This window comes from Drosophila bipectinata, chromosome 2L (genome assembly GCF_030179905.1).
Source record: "Drosophila bipectinata strain 14024-0381.07 chromosome 2L, DbipHiC1v2, whole genome shotgun sequence".
In the NCBI taxonomy this organism is placed as follows: Eukaryota; Metazoa; Arthropoda; class Insecta; order Diptera; family Drosophilidae; genus Drosophila; species Drosophila bipectinata.
Window position 1 is genome coordinate 20,088,570 of NC_091736.1, and position 16,891 is coordinate 20,105,460.

Sequence of the window (16,891 nt, forward strand, 5' to 3'; positions counted from 1 at the left end):
ACGCACACTCGTTCACAATAAAGTGTCGCCCACGTTGACACAAATTTCTGGTACAATACGAAAATTTCCATGCTTCGGATCGGATACAGACTACAGGCACAGAATCGGGCCGAGAACGATGGTGGCTGCGAGGTGCCTGGTCAGTGCTACCAGCTACAAAAAACAAGAGCTGAAGAGAACAATCGGGGAACATTGCATGACTTTGATTTAGGGCCCAGCCACACTCCAAGTGACATCTCGGACCTTTCCCGAGACCTTCGCCTTTTGTCTGATTTCGGATGATTTCTGGTGATTCCGTTGATTGGAAGGGAGCCTGTTGCGCACATCTGTTGTCCATGTTGCTTTTTGATTTTTTCTGATGCAGTGACCTGCAGAGGCGAGGGCTTCCTCTCCCTGAATCTCCTTTATGTATATTCTTGTGTATCTAATGCCCGGTCTAACAATAATCCCAAAGATACAGATACAGATTCGTTACAGATACAGATACATTCGGCCCGCCAGTCTGTCTGGCCCTGTTCCCAGTCAGTGTCGGCCGCCTTTTGTGTTTATTGTACGGATCAAGAAGTATTCCCCCGGCCCCCTCATCGTTTTCACACGAAATACTCGAAAATCCAACATGGATTTTCTATTGTATACAACACAAAAAATGTATATTGCCGCTCGTTTATGGCTCGAATCAACCGCCAGCACTCCTCATCTTCTCCGCATCATCTCCGCATCATCTCCGCATCACTCCTTCTAAGACAGCTCTTCTAACTAAAAAGCAAACGCAAACAAATTAGAAAGCACAGTGCAGTGCTAATGAACGAAGCAAACCCGAGTCTCGGGTGGGGGCTTTTTAGCACAGGTGCTAATTGGGCAATGCAGCAAATCCTCGCGTCCATCCAATCATTCCTCTATGGCGAGAATTAGCACGGATCGCACAAAAATTTCGCGCTAGAGATACTTTCAGAATTCTGGCTCTAATGGAATGCAGTCCACCCAAGTCATGGGCTCTGCACATTCCCCTTTGATTCTAAATCCAACTGAAACTATTCACCTTTCGTGTCTTGTTTTAAATAAATTATCATTTTTCTTGTATTTGAGATTGAGGAAAATGTACGACGGGGCTTTAAGAATTTTATAATCATGCAATATAATTATTTCATGTGGTTTTTTTTATTGTCCATTGCTCGGAAACAATACCTTATTAAAATCTTGAAAGATAGTTGCTTGGAAAGTCCCTAACGAGAGTTATAGCTCATGTTGTTCGATTTGCTTTTAATTGTTTCTTGGAATTATATTGCCTCGCATTTAAATATTTATTTAATGGTTTTACATTAAACTCTAAGATAAGATTTTTTTTGAGTACAACTCCTTCTATAAAGTCTTAAATAAATTCTCCTCTAGGCTTTTATTCGCATTCAAAATTAAATTAAAATTGTATGCTACTATCCATTAAACTCAATTGATAGTCTCCCCATAAGGAACTTGATTTTCTGGCTCCTCGATAGCCCCCGGCCGACTGCAAGTCCCTTTCCACGTTCCAAGTACCTTCCCCTGTCTTACCCCTTATCTGGCTGCATTGCTCCGATTCTGGTGCAACTCCCAGCGTCTGGCTGTGCGCTGCATGACTCCTACACTTGAGAAATCACACCTCGCAGGCAGCAGCAGGCATTAAGGGAGCTGGAGCCGTAGCTGAAGCTGGGGGCATCTTATCCAGAGATTCGACTAGACAAAACCAGAGCAGCAGACCCCAAACCAGATCAAAATGAATTATGGCCGCGGGCGAGATAATAAACGAAAGATCAGCACTGGGATTGAAGTGAAAATGCAGAGAGAAAAATGATTCTTGAAGTTGAGGTTCGTCGGAATAAATTATGCGGGCTTATCGCAGGGTCATAACCGAAAATGTGCAACCTATGAGCGGATCAGAGTTCAAATGTGTTTTTAATGTGGCCGCTGCAGTGGCTGATGATCCGCGAGATACTGCCTCAGTACCTGACAAAAGAGACGTGCTAAGCGATATGACAGGTAGGGTGGCGGATCAGGGTGGCATATCCGACAAAACCAAAGCCTAGACCATAATTAGCGGCGACTACCGTGCGGCTAATGAGGCTGGCAGGCAAAGCGAAACCACAGGCTTGCCGTGGAAGCAGTGACTCCAAATGATAACTTTGAGTGCGCGATGGGCATCCCATGGATGCGAGTTGCACGAGTGTATCTCATGGATACGCTCCGCAGAACAGGAGGCGGCCAACTATTAGTTGGCAATGGTGTTGCTGCTAATCACACGTTGCCTGCTGCTGGCATCGCTAACAAATTCGACCAAAACTGTTATTATTGTTGCATGCCCCATATGCAAAAGGGCCCTGCAATTATGCATCCTATACGCCACTCCATCTCTGTCTTGCCGTATCTAGATATGTCAGTTATAAGAAGAAAGGAAAGCTGACTGCGGAAGAAGTCGATTCCCATATGCCCTTGCGGATACAATATTTAAAGGATATATTAAAGCTATAGCTATAGAGGATACTGTATCTTTATCCAAAATACATAATATTTATAGGAAGAGCCATGTTATAATACCTTCTGCTAGGGTATAACAAGCAGCCACGAAATACGAGCACGGAAAGCAACAACAACGCTGCTAACCAAAGATCAAGATACACACGCATACCCAGATACAGATACAAATACTTAAAAAAAACTTGAAATTCAAGTGATCAACATTTTCGTCTCTTATTTGGAATTCTTTTATCCAAAGAGCGCATTCTGTAGAAGCAGTCTTCTAACATCAAAATAAACTGTAAAGGAGACCTAACAGCTGTTGCTCTCTTTTTCTGTTCGCTGTTAAGTATAAAATTGGTAAAACTCTCTGAGAGACTGTTATTGAACGTAAAAATCAGAATCACAATTCTGTAACAGATCACTGTTATGAAAATCGCCCGCGAGTCGTGACGTGCGCACGGACTCTGTTTTTTTCGCCTCGAAATCGCTACGTTCTCGCGTCTGGCTGGCCAACAAGAGTGTATTTTCAAAGTGTGCTTCAAAGTAAACAAAATACGCTGGCTAAAAACGTGTTTAAGAGGCAGAAAATCTAACACAATCTGAAAATCTGAAACAAGCTGCCGCCACAAAAGTTTCTCAAACAAATGAATAAAGTGGATGTTGCATTTATGTGGTTATTTTGTGTCAGTGCCGTCGCCCTATCAGTAATCAGTGCCTAAGAAAATAGCCGAGAAAACACACAGGATATACGAATGCAATGACCGAGGATTGAGTTTCACCTGATTTGTATTGCCACCTTTCGTATATAATTATAATCAACGTGATCACGCGCTCACACCAGAAAACAAAAAAAAAATATAATAAAAAACAATAAAAGAAGCTAAGCGAGAGGAGACCACAGAGCAGAGATCTGTAGAGAAGCGGAAGAAGAAGACCAGCGCCAGGATCAAGTTTTTGGCGAAACCCATAATTTCGCTGCTCCAGCGCGTCGGCTCCACCATCGTCATCGTCTTGCTCGTAGTCTTCTTCTTCGCGGGCTCCACCGTGTCGCCGGCTTGACCGACGCCGCTGCCATAAACAAACCCATACTACCCATACTCCGAAGCCCCGAAACCCAAACGAATCCAGTTCTCCTGCAGCTTTTGTTTTGCTTTTGTTGCCTTGCTGCCTCGCGTTTATTGTTTTGTTGCAAGAACGGCGAACGGCGAGAGGTGCGGAGACTGGCTGGTAGACTGTAGACTTGAGAATCGAAGGGACTGGGAGAGAAGTGGCCCCAACACCCGGGATCCCGTCCAACAAAAACAACCCAGAGGTAGAAGAGGAGAGAAAACGAAGAACGATCGGTTGGGGCAACAACAACTAAGTTGCATTGCAGCCGCCGTATAAAAATCATCAAGAACTGTTGTTGCTGCGCCTTTGGCTAGCGTTCTTGTTGCTGTTGTAGCCATCAGACATGGCGCCGAAATCCAGAAAGAAGAAGGCTCATGGTAAATATTAATATAACATTTCTTTTTCTTTATTTTTTCCCCTTTTTTTGTTTTTTGTTTTGTGGAGCTCCCTTGTGGTGCACCTTGAATGGGAAAAGTACTATTGTTCTACGAATGGGTCAAGTCCTGGTCTTGGTATAATTGCAGAAAACTAGATGACGTTGTCAGAGTACCTGTACTTATCATATCATGCCTATAAAAAATACACCAAAACACAATAACTTATCATTTCCATAGATAGAAATTATCTAGTTTGTATGTCAGAGATAATGCTCTGTTTTTTTATAGAAAAAATAATAATAATTTGATAAGGAAACAAGGTTTGAAAGTATCAAGTCACTGTCATTTCCTTTTCAAGTGTCATGAATGGAGGTAGTATTATGGTGTCCAGGACCCATAATAGTTTAAACCACATTCAGCCTAGGCCATAAAATTCTGGGAAATTAAAAGCATTTGTATTTCCCAATTCACTTGGCTTTCAATTAACTTTTCCCCATAAACAGGGTATCTAAAATTCGATTCATTTCCTTTATGGCCCGATAAGGCCACTTGTAGTTTAGTTGCGATTCTCTGGGAGATTTTCCTCAAAGCTTTCACTGCCGGCTCTGTGGCTCTGCGGCTCGGCGGAGTCTTGTGGCCAGGCAGTGGTAGTGCCATTATCATCATGGCCTGATCATGGTCTCATAAGTATGCAGCGCTCATATTACAAATCTCTGGGCATATCCTGTTGGATTCTTCCCCGACCGCCGACCACCGATTTCAATTGAAATTCGTTTGCTTGCGTTTTCTGTTTCTAATTGCGTTTTGTTGTTCGAATCAGCTCGACTCTATGCCGATCCTCCTGCTCCTGACCACATCCCAAGGAGATCCCATCGGCTTAAAATATGCGACGTCTCTGCCGCTGTCGCTGTCTGATCCTTCTCGGTCTCGCTCCCACTTTCTGGAGTTTCTCTCGAAGTTGTGCATGTTTTTCTTAATTTTTTATGACCCTGAGCAGGTAGAACCGAGCCAGAAATCGAACAACGAAACAACCACAATCGAGCAGCGGGCACCCCTTGCAGGAAAGAGTGGATACCCAAAAAAAAAACAACAACAAAAATATGTATAAATATAAAAAACAGAAAAACATTGGCAGAGAAAAAAGATCAGCTGTCAATTTTATGGGCATGGGTGCCCCTTTCTCCTTTCTGGGGTGTTGCAGCCACATATTTTATGCCCTTCCCGGGTGTGTGTGTGTTGTCATTTTGTTTCATTTGCTTAGATTACTTTGATATGCATCTGAGCATTTGATTTGGGATTAGACAGCCCAATGAATTTTACGACCGCGCGTGTGGATATGGTATACTAATCCCTCTCCATCGTTGAAGAGCTCTGCATACTTTGGTTGATCTTTTAATAGCTCCTGATACTGCAGAGCACTGGCTTTGGCTTCAGACCAATTAATATAATGGCGAATATCGTTAAAATTCAAGAAAACCAACCTCATCAAGAGCAATTGAAAGCAATCAAGTCAAGAAGTTTTAAGTGCGTTTACATTTTTATTTCCAATAATTGCACAAGTAATCTGAATTTGCAGAAGGCGATTGGCCAGTATATATATGTTATATTTATTTAATAAAAAATTTAATTAATGTTTCGTTAAATATTTACGAGCGACTGTGTTTTGTTTGCGTCTAGTCTGGGTTTTCGCCCGGGCATCCGTCCAGGTGCAGATCTTTGTGCTTATGTTTCTGATTTTATTTGTGCAGTCGCTGTCCAAGTCTCTTAATAATAAATTCGCCACGGGTGGCGGTTCTGGTCCCCTTCCTCCTGGCTGGTCCTCTTAGTCAGCCGGTCGGTCGGTTGCGCCCATGACAAATCGCAACAAATGCCAAACAGACAAAAAGATAAAGAGCCTCGCCAGCGCAACAAATACGAAAGACACCTTTTGATGTGGGCATTGTTGTCGAAAAGACAAAGATACTTGCACCACACTACCTTGCTGCGCCACACCCACACTTGAGCACTGGCCAGTGAAGTTTTCCCCCGAAAATGTAGCTCTTTAGCGGCGATTCTAAAGAGGTTCGATAGCACAAGACCCTGTTCCAAGCCCTCCATCTGCACTGAAAGAAAAGTTGACTTGGGGGATCGCTTACTATATTTTTCCGCCAAGTGCTCTGTGTGGAATCACCTAGCCAACAAATTGAGTTTCCAACTGATAGGGCCCGTCGTGAGCTGATAAGAGCCCAGATATGCGCGAGTATGGAGGGCACTAAATACTAATTCCCAGGTATTTGACCGACCGACAGTTCGACAGGCTGGGAGGTTTCGGCGGTTTCCTCGCCCCCAGTCTCACGACGCCTAATCTTATCAATTTTGTCGTCTGCCGCCCGTTGGCGTAAACAAACAAAAATAGTTATTATAACAATAATAGGCGCTGGGCAAAGCAACACAAAAATCAAAAATAAATAGTACACGAACCACTCATGAGAGATGCCTGCCCACGTTTGGTTTTACGAGCAACGTGTGCTTGCATTTTCAATGTGTTTTGATAGTCTATTTTAATTTATAATATTTTTTGCTGGTTTTCATAGAAAGAAGAAAACATAACCGAACCAAACACCAAACATTGGCCGTACTAGTGTAGAACATACACGACTCTCATATGCATTCTGCTGACCATCGGCCGTTGGCGCATTTCGCACACGCTTACGACTTTTCTCGGTGAAATTGCACTTATTTTTAATTTTAGCTAAATGCCAACCTGTCGATTTTCCGCCAGCCCCCAGAGCGCAGAGCACGCAAAAGGGGTCATTGATTTGTCGGTGAGCCGACCACCGATCTGACCGATCAGCATAAACCCTGACTAGACTAGACGCTCCACAAGTCGGCTTGAGGCGACGCGTCTCCAGACGGAAATACTGAATCGCACGATCTTCAGCTACGTGGATATATTGCCTATATATCTGACATTGGCTTGAAGTATGCCTCATTCTCTTTACGTTAATTACCTCTATATTGAAATGGTACTCATTAGCGGGTCTTATCAGATGAGAGATTAACGAACCATTCTCAGAACTGCAATGGCAGGGAATTACGGCCAAAACCAGATTCGAGTTGACTTTCTAACAACGCCTGAGATACTCGTGTGTAATAAATACTTTCAGATTCATTCTGAGAACATTATATAACAGAAAATAAGATGATTTCATCTAGAATCTGGAGAAGAAACCCTAGCCGCGCAGATAAAATAAATTGCTGTGGAATACTTTGTAATGAGGGATTACATTTCATAAAAAACATTGGGCTTATTATTAATTCTCCAATAAAATAAGTTTATAACTGTAGAAACAATGTAGTCTATAGAGAACTCAATGTTGAGCTGTCACTTCACGATTAACACCAGATTATTCCATTAATTCTTAATCAAATATCAACTCATCGCTTGCCTTGCATCGGTAGATGTTTGTTTAGTTTCGAGTGCCTTCCCAGTAGTGCGATGCGGCTGCTGCAGTTGGAGTGCAGAGTCCGCATATCCTGTTTGCCGTGTGGATCTCTCATCTCTTCTCATCTCAGCTCCCAGATCTAAGCTCTCAGACCCATTCAGATCCGATGCGATCTGTCGCCAGCGTGTGGAGCACACATGTGCGACTGAAGCGCGTGAAAATGACGACCGAGGCGCAGCGAATCGGTCCGTTCCGTCCGCTTATCCGTCGGATTGCTGCATCGGAATGGATGCGGATATGCTGAATGCCGAGTAGGCGGCAGCTGCTGCTGTTTGTCAAAACATTGGCATGGAATTTGCTGCGAGGCGCGGCAAGTGAAATGAAATGTATCTGCCAGATACATATGCAGTATCTTATGTAAATGCAGCTTCCTGCCTTGTGCCGGCCTCCTGCCGCTCAGAAACTCCATTAGCATTGGCAGCATCCACGAATTCCGCTTAATTTCGTTGACGATTAATCAAAATCAAATAAATGCAAGTAACTCCTTCCATTCAGCCCCCATACTGCCTCCATCATCCCGACCTCCAGCTCCTTTGCTAACTGCTGCTGGCTGTTGGCTGTTGGATGGGTTGTTGATGGATTTCGTGATAAATGAAGTGAAATTTGAGTGGATTTTATCTCTGGGCTCTGGTCTCTGGACTTCGTATTCATTATTTTCTCTGCTGGCCCCTTAACAAATGCGTTAAATACTTGAAACGATTATCTCCGAGGCCTGCGAGAAGACTTTAAATGATTTGCATGAGGCGAGGTCTGAGGTTCTTGGTTCTGAGTCTATATTTTAACTCAAAATCATAGGCATGTTTTTAAGAACTATGGATTAGGTTATCTGTCAATTGATATTTAATAATCCTACTTCCTGTAGATGTGGCTCATGGTCATCATAGCTATATAGTCTCCTATATCACTATAGCTCTAAGAGAAGGTCATTGTATTGAATATGTTAAGTGTTGCTAATTGTCAGAACCCAGTTCTAATGCCTCTGATGGTCGAAATTTCCCTACCTTTATAAAACCTGCTCCCTTATTCCCCTTTCCCGTAGCTGGTAAGTAAATGTGTCGCACAGACAGCACGGCGGCATGTTTATTAGACCGAAAGCACAAAAGCCAACAACTACATGCACAATAATGGATACCAAACGTTGTTAGCCAGACCCAGCAAATCGCCAATCGAGAGTCAATGACAACGCACATTGGCACGTATTTCGCATTTGGCCGTATGTGCATATCATATAAAATAATATGCGAGTTATATACTCGGGTTTTCTATCCGACATTTGCATATTTTCGGTGTCTGCCAGTCTGCTGGCCGGGGTTTCTAGTAGAAATATATATGCTTTCCTGTCTATTATAAGCCTGCACACGTCATGCTGTCGCCGGGGCAGCCTTTTAAGGCATCGGCTGGCGATCGCCAGCATTTGATTCATCATCAGGTGACCAAAAAAAGAGAAGCCCAGCAATACTATAATTGCCAGCCAGTCTAGAAGCTAGGAGGGCCCCAGCAGCATGTTGCTACTGCGCTGTGGTTGCTGCAACTTGTTGCTGGACGGGCTGGCCGTTTCTTGACTTTGGTGGCGTTACTTTTCTGTATGCAGAGCGAGTCGTGGCCATAAATTGAATTGACATTTTGACGCGACTTGCATTGGTGGCTGTTGGTCGGCCCACCCACATGGACATAAATCTCCTCACCGGAGAGGTGATTCACCAGCCACACCAGAGGTAATTGTCTGGCTGGACATCCAAGGCGGTTTCTTTCGAGATCGAGAAATGAGCAGGAGTCGCCTTAAGATGCTATAACAAATCGCAGACGCCAAATGCGCAGACAGCTTGACTTTATTTTTGTGCCGAATATATATAGTATATATACAATGTCTGCGATATGTATGCGTACGAGTTTATTTCTAGCCAAATAGCATTTGGTATTTTGTCTGGCAGGCGCATAAATTTCGAATTAGAAACAAAAAAATAGAAAAAGAAAGAAACAAGCACGACTACCACGACGACGACGACGACTAATTAGCCGCTCTGTTGTTTTTATTTTAATTTTGACCCAGCAGCCATGGCAACTAATTCCTACTCTCGGATACTAGTTCGCTACTGTGGACCGAATTATCTCTGATCTCGAGTCTCAGGTGAAGTGACTTTTCGATGACGCCTTCTCTCCTCGATTAGCATTCCCAATCCGAATCCGAATCCAATTTCAATTTCGATTTCGGCAATCAGCGATCCACGATCAGCGATCTGCCAATGATGATTGCCAATCATCGCCTCAATATCAATATCAATGTCGTTGATCCCCCGCCGTAGCCCGGTTCTGTTTGCTCATTTCGATTTCTTGATAAAATCGCCATCAAAATTGTATCAGCTGCTGCTGCCGTTGAATTATGCAAATTGATTATTTTACTCGCAATTCATAAACAAGTCGCTGCTTAAGATGATTTTTCGTGCAATCGGCCACTTCGGCCATAAAAGTCACTGGACGATAAGATTTTTATGAGAACATATGGTTTTAATTGTGATTTTAATTTGCCAATACACTGATTGCTTTCAATTGCTAATTGGTTTTTCCCTTCTTTTCATTTCAGGTAAGTTCCAAGTCCATTCTCCAGAAAGGAAGCCGCTTATTGGTAAAAGATATTTCTAATTTAAATGGAAGGCCACTAGTTTCCACACAAACTCAATTGAACAGCTTCCTCACCTTCCATACAGCCTTGTGTTGGGTGGTCCCCCAGAGGCTGCCTGGCCAGCAGCTGCTACAATTTTTCATATTTTTTGCTGAAAATAATTTGCTCTTGCAATTAAAAATCATTAAGCCAAATCAGCGCGGTATGTCCGACGGGCTCTCTAATTAAAGCCGATTGTGTTGATTCGAAAGCCAAAGGCAGAGAGCAAAGTATAGGAAAATTATGCACCATATTCGCTTGTATGAATGCTGCAATTGTTTTTAATTGCCAGCTGTGGAAGGGGGGGATCTGGGGATAGTCCGAAAGCCACACAAAATTGTGTCGAGCATAAATCTGACCATCTGCTAATGGAAAACCTATTTGAACCTGGGATTGGGGGATTTGTTTTGGTTTTCTATTAGCATTTCATTCATGAATTCCTCAAATGGACACAACACTTGACAAAAAATATAAATAGCCAGCACAGGCATTAATTATGGCCATTTATAAGGAAAAATCGTTTTAAAAGTTGTCTTGCCCAAGCGTGGAGTGTGCTCAGGGGCTAGGCTTGGCAGCACCGCGGCCGAAAACCCGTTTGCCTTCGCCATCATTCTTATTTATTCGGAAAACAAACGATTTTGTTTGACTTCATCTTTGGGTTAAAGACTTTTCGCTCTTTTTTTCGACGGCCTCTCCCTTTCTAGGCAATGATTAATACATCTATCCCGTGTTTCGGGGTTCGAGCAGCGATTCCCACAAGGATTTCATGGCCATAAATAGTTGCCAAAGTTGTTTACAGCAAACGCGATGCTTTAAATCCCATTTCCGCAGAAAGAGATTTGAATTAGAGTTATTAGATTTCTAAGAATCGACACTTAAAATAACTTAATTAGATAGTTTTTAAGAAATTTCACATTCAATTAAGACTAATTATAAATGCTTATTTCTACTTTTCATTCATCGTGAATATCACTTGTGACCACAGCAATGAAATGCAAAATTTTAATCTCAAGCCTTATCTACAAAACAGCATTTTGCGGATTATTGTATGCTAATATCTATAAAAAAATACCCACATGGTATTGGTAATTTATAATTCATTGTTCATTGGAGGGCGTATGCAAAGCCAAATGGGAAGAAAACAATTAATTGCTATTGATTTACGGGGCATATGCTTGATTTATTTAGCAATCGTTTGACCAAAAAGCAGGCGGGCATTCATTTCCTTTCTTCCCTCTGTATTTATTTGTATATATTTTATTTATTGCCCACATGCCCGCCACAATGCCAGCCGATAGATGATGACTTCATTGCCAATGTTGCAACATCATCGGCAGTAATCACAGTAGCTATTGAAGGAAGTTGGCCGGCTCAGCCCGCAGGCTGACTTCTAGCTTCTGTGGAAGTTTTTGCTGGTAAAGCCTAATAGCTGGCCATAATTGTGATGCTTAAGAGATTGTTGTAATTACTGTCAGTGAGGCTGCTAGTTAACCTGCCAGCTAAACCGATCGATCTGGGTGGAGGCTTACAGTTTAGAATGATTTCTGTTGTAAATGGTAGTGTTTTCTCAGCTAGGTAGCCAGCTCGATCTTCTCTAGAAACCCGGCTAATTTATGCAGCCCCTATGCTTAGCATATCAAGCAGTTTCCTCTCCTCGATCAGCACATGTCCAGCAAACAGGTATGAATGGCAGAAACACCGAAGTATATACCGACTACATGGTACATATATACTTTGAACCCGGATGTCTCTGTGTTTGTGGGCCACCTCGAGAGCCGTTCTAATGCCAATTTTGAGGCTAATGTAGATTCAGGTTCGATTTATGCAGATTATACAAAGGGCGGTCCAAGCTGATCAATTCTAACCGCCGAGTGGAGTGGTGTGGAGTGTAGGTGGCTGGAGTCGGAGATGGCGAAGCATCCACCCAGCCAGCATCCGGCTGCCCACGCACAAAATGCGAAGAAACTAAGCATTCATTTTGTTTAGCATTTTGTTGTGCCAACTGTCCCATTTACTTGGTGGCTCTGATCTCTCTCCCTTTTGGGTTGGATGTCTAAAGACCCACTCCGACAAAGCCCACGCAGCGGTTTGGCGCGTTTTTTATCGCGCAGAAGTCGCGTTCGCTGCTTGGGCGTTTGTGATTTAATTAAAAATACGCGACACTTAATTAAAACGCATGCGTCGCCGAGAGACATAGGCACTTGCAAATATTTAGAGAGCAGTCCAGGCTGCAGTGCATTTTATTAAGAATTTTGACAGCCTTTTGATTAAGAGCCCAGCCGCCAGAGGCACATACTGAGGCACTTGGCAACCGACGCCCACGATCGCCAGCAGGTTATGGGAAATAACTGGCTGGCACTGGTGTTGGCATGGCACTGGATGCTAGTATTGCGGGCCATTCATGCTTCTCACAGATTAAAGCCTGGCTAACAGCAAAAACATGTTTCTATTGGCTGTGACACGTTTTGAAAGTCAATTAAACGCTTGTAAAATGCATTTTATGCCAAGCTAACGCACTTCCAATCTTCCAATAACAATGGCTTGGTGGACAGGTGACTACTGTTGGGCAACAGGGCCTTAACAGTGGGTGGATGCAAGCGAGTGCCACCTGTACCTACCCAGCTAACTAGCTACCCACCACTGACCAGCAGAACCAGTTCCAAAGTGTTAATTACACAGAAATGCTTATCAAAGGAGGGGAATGTCGTCTAATCTAATGCCAATTCGCTGACCGAAAAGGAAAGTTTTCGTCTGCTATAATACTATAATGGTATATGGCTATAAGACGGCGGAAAAAACAAATTTAAATGCGCAAATGCCTTGATAAAAGTTGGCAAGCTCACAAACAATTGCGGCAACTAAATTTAAATTGCCCCAAAAGAATTATAGCCAAGTAAACGGAGGCGAGTCGCGCAAACAAACATCGCTGGGCTGGGATGGATAAAAAGCCAACGTCAGCAAGTCACAAGAATTCGCGGGGACCCGTCCGAGCTAAATAAATCTGCCAATAAAAATAAATCGGATTTTTTGGGGGACGGGAGGACTACGACTGCCAGCGGCCATGGATCAGATAAGAGGAAAATCAAATGCCAGCCGTGGACCAATTCATTAGGACAGACACGGACGGAGATTATGGAAACTGCCGGCCGCCCACTTTTCTCGAAATTTGTTGTGATTTTCGTAATAATAAATACCGGGGAATACAACACGGGCCCGGCCTACGTTCAACAATAAAACTTAACATTATTATATAAAGAAACAAGCTATGAAAATGAAAACAGACGCCCACAGTCTGAAGGCAGCGGAAAACGTGCAGAAAAGCACAAATGCCACAAGTGGAAAGTGTTTCAATATTTAAGGTAGACCTGCAAATGCTCTTGATCACATAATCCCCACAAAGATTAGTTTTTATCAAATATTTGGAGAATGAGAAATAGTTTCATGACAAAATCTTGTTTGACTGCATTCTGAACATGTTATACAATTGTTTTGTTTTTGTGAGAGGATTTAGCATTTAACTTTCTAATTTAGTTGGTTTATAAAGTCCAGAGACCTCCAGATCGGGTTGGTGTCTGGACTAACCACCTCCCCAGACGTCATCGAATCGAAATCTGTTGATGTTGCAGCCACCGCTGGCTTTGTTTGGATTAATTTTGGGGGCTGATTCCATTCCATTGATGAGCTCACACCAGCACCGCACCAGTCAGGTGTTTGTGGCCCGACGTACTCCGGCCAGTAGTAGATAGATTTGTGTATCTTTTCCGATCACATGACTGCGTAAGCAGCTGCCAGTAGCCACTAGAATATTTTTGGAAATACAATAAACGGATATAGATAGAAGAGATATATTTCCACCATTGGCGAGCTCTACTGTGTTGGCATTTGGCGAATGTAGGCGATCAGCGGATGTGGCGTTGAGAAGGGGATGGGAGCTCAAGCTGCTGCCGCGGCTGCCTTGTGGGAGGAGCAGGCCCATCGAGTATGCAGCGCAGATATATTTTTAGACCCGACCAGGCATTTGATGCGATGTTTGCGGCACGATCTCGACAGGGAGGCGGCAGGCGACCCACGCCCACAGCTCACGGCTCTCGCAGATCGCGGATCGCGGATCGGAGATGATAAACGCTTGGGTGGTGGGGCCAGTGGGGAAAAACTGTGGAAACTGGGGAAACTGCACCCATGAGAGAGCGTTGGCAGCGGAAATTGTTAGCTGAATCATGCCATAAAACATTCCCCACATGCACAGCACAGTGCGTCGCAAAACCATAAAGTGATTCCAATTGTTACACCGCTGATCTTGTGTGCGAATGGCTTTACTGCCCACTGTCAGCGGCGTTTGTTAGAACAAAGCCCAGAGTCGAGAGGCTAATTAAACTGGCAGTCCATATAAAGTGATTACGGGTCAATGTTACTCTCCAAATCGTGAATCCAAAAGGCATCACAGCCATGCCAGTCCTGAAAAGGAATTCTATCTAGTTTGGGTCGCCGTAGCATGGAGGACATTACGATGTCAAGACCTGGTGGAGAATCAGCTCTGAAGTAATGTCAATTATGATCGGAATCGGTTGGCCTTCTTTTGAGAATCATTTATGATTGGAAATATTATTTTATGATGGGGCCTCTTGGATGTTTGTATGCCGGCCATGTAGGGCGTCGTCTGCCTTTGACTTCCTTTTCGTGTTTGAAGAGCTTCACATAAAAATGGTTGTTTATGGCAGCAGCCAGCTAACCAACCTGGAGAGGTTGCCTGCTTCTTGGCCTGGCAAGGCAAGCGCGTGCACTTGGCGCCAACTCGGAGCCGTCACAGCCGGAGCCGCCTTGCCCCTCCAGCGGTGGCTAACCGAAAGCGCAAAGAGGCAACAATTTCGAAGCGCGACGTCTTCCTCCTCCGGAGCACCTCGCACTTCCCTCTCTCCCGGCGGATGCCACTTCAGCCTCCGCGGTTCGTTTCATAATTCGGTTGCCTCTACTTTACTTTACTTTTTGTGGAGTTTTTGGTTGGCTTGCGTTTGGCCTTCTGGAAAAAGAATTCATAATTTGTCTGCACCGCAACAGGCTACCGTGATACGTGGCCATCGTTCTCTCAGGTTCTTGCTGCAGAGAGAGAAATGAATACTTGAAAGTGATTTAAAATCATAAGGGTTTGCATTTATTTCTCTCTCTGTGGCTGTGACTAGTGGCGGAGCAACAGGTATTTGCGAATATGTACGAAACTTGGCACTGAGATGCCAGAAGCATTGCTTTCAATGAACGCTGAACAATTGAAAATATCTCTGGCTGCAGTGGCAGTCATCACGTTTTGCATGCCACCAGATACAGATACACTTGGCGCGATAAAAGCAGCGAGGGAAACGCGTGGCGACAGCAGCACAGCACAGCACAGTACAGCAGCTGTCGCTGGCCATTAAATTGTAATTAAATTATTATCTCGCCATGGCGGTGGGCGTGGCCAGTGGCCAGATGCAGGCAACATCCGCCAATTTGTTGGTTTGTTTGGCTTCGGCTTTGCCAAATGGTCGTATCTGTATCTGGCAGAGCTACTGCCACTGCCACTGCAACTGCAACTGAAATCTGCAATCTGTGAGTGGCAAGCAGTTTGTGGTTGGTATGTGTCACTTGTGTTTTTGTTTCTTTGATCAACCTTGACAACACGCGACCCATTGCTCCCAAAAAACAGTCAGCTAGGAATGGAATCCAAAAGTCATACCATTAATGGCTCTTGGCGGCGATCTAGTTTCGTGTGAATGTTGTGCGAAGACTTGATGGATTGCTGGGGATCGTATGAGCGTAAATAAACGAATGGAGAATCTGATAGTTTTGTTTTCTTTTGGCCAGCCAATAAACAACAATGAGAATCGGAAAAGACTCCCAGCGACTCAGCTAAAGAGCCCACAGTATCTGAATCGAATCTTCCAGCTAGCCAACATTGTTCTGGAGCCAGCCACTCCAACACAGAGATCCATGACACACATCCGTTTCGGCAAATCGCATTAAATCAGTCGGGAAATGAATGAACAAACACTTTACGACTTATAAATGGTCGACTGCGTTATAAAAACGTCTAAAAATATGTTAAATACTTCGCACAGTCTGTCTGGGTTCTCTGGGGGTAAACAAATCACCTTTTGCCAGCCACCAGCCAGCAGCCATAAAAAATATGGCGCATTATTCGCATTGTGGCATTAAAAGTGCTTTTATGAATGAACAGCACAGCTACGAGTGCAACAAACTGCAAACAGTGAGTGCAATTAAATGGGAAATCGTATTGAGCAGGTCGGGGGCGATCCATGGGAACTCCCAATACTACCAGCTAGCTATAGCTATTTCCTCCCCCATCCATCCCAACCATCCGTACGCCCACGCACTAAACTGGGCAGTAACTCATGCATCTAACGGGGAAAACGCACTTTTAATGCCCCAATGGCTCAGATGGCTGTGTCGCAGGCGGTAAGCGGCCATAAAACTTGCGGACAACGGCTAGACGCCCACCATAACGGTGGAGCATGTACCACCTACTCCTCCACTCCATCCTCTCCCAGTAGCTCCCAGTGACCAGCAAGCTAACAAGCTACTCAGCTACCCAGCTACCCAACAGCACTTGCCACTTGCAACAAGCCACTCGTAATTAGTTGCAGATTTGCCAGCGACCTGAATCAGTTGCCCGAGTTACCGTTACCGAGTTACCCCTGCGCCCAACTACTCCGCTCCTGGGCTTTCATGCTCAGGCGCATTTTCATGGCACAGTGCGCATACGAGCGGTTTGCTGGCGT

At 44.1% G+C, this 16,891-nt stretch overlaps 1 protein-coding gene across 2 annotated transcripts in view; it reads left to right on the plus strand.

Annotated features, from left to right (window-relative positions):
* Nucleotides 1–16,891, plus strand: part of tkv (serine/threonine receptor kinase thickveins) — a 49,230-nt gene that overhangs the window by 29,481 nt on the left and 2,858 nt on the right. Inside the window, exon 1 of one of the 2 annotated variants that reach the window (XM_017244241.3) lies at nucleotides 2,906–3,977. The exons of the other annotated variant lie outside the window; for it this stretch is intronic. Coding sequence (XP_017099730.1) covers nucleotides 3,944–3,977 — 34 coding nt within the window. The 5' untranslated portion in view covers nucleotides 2,906–3,943. Of the gene's footprint in view, nucleotides 1–2,905; nucleotides 3,978–16,891 lie in introns of those variants that run through there. 2 annotated transcript variants of the gene reach the window in all.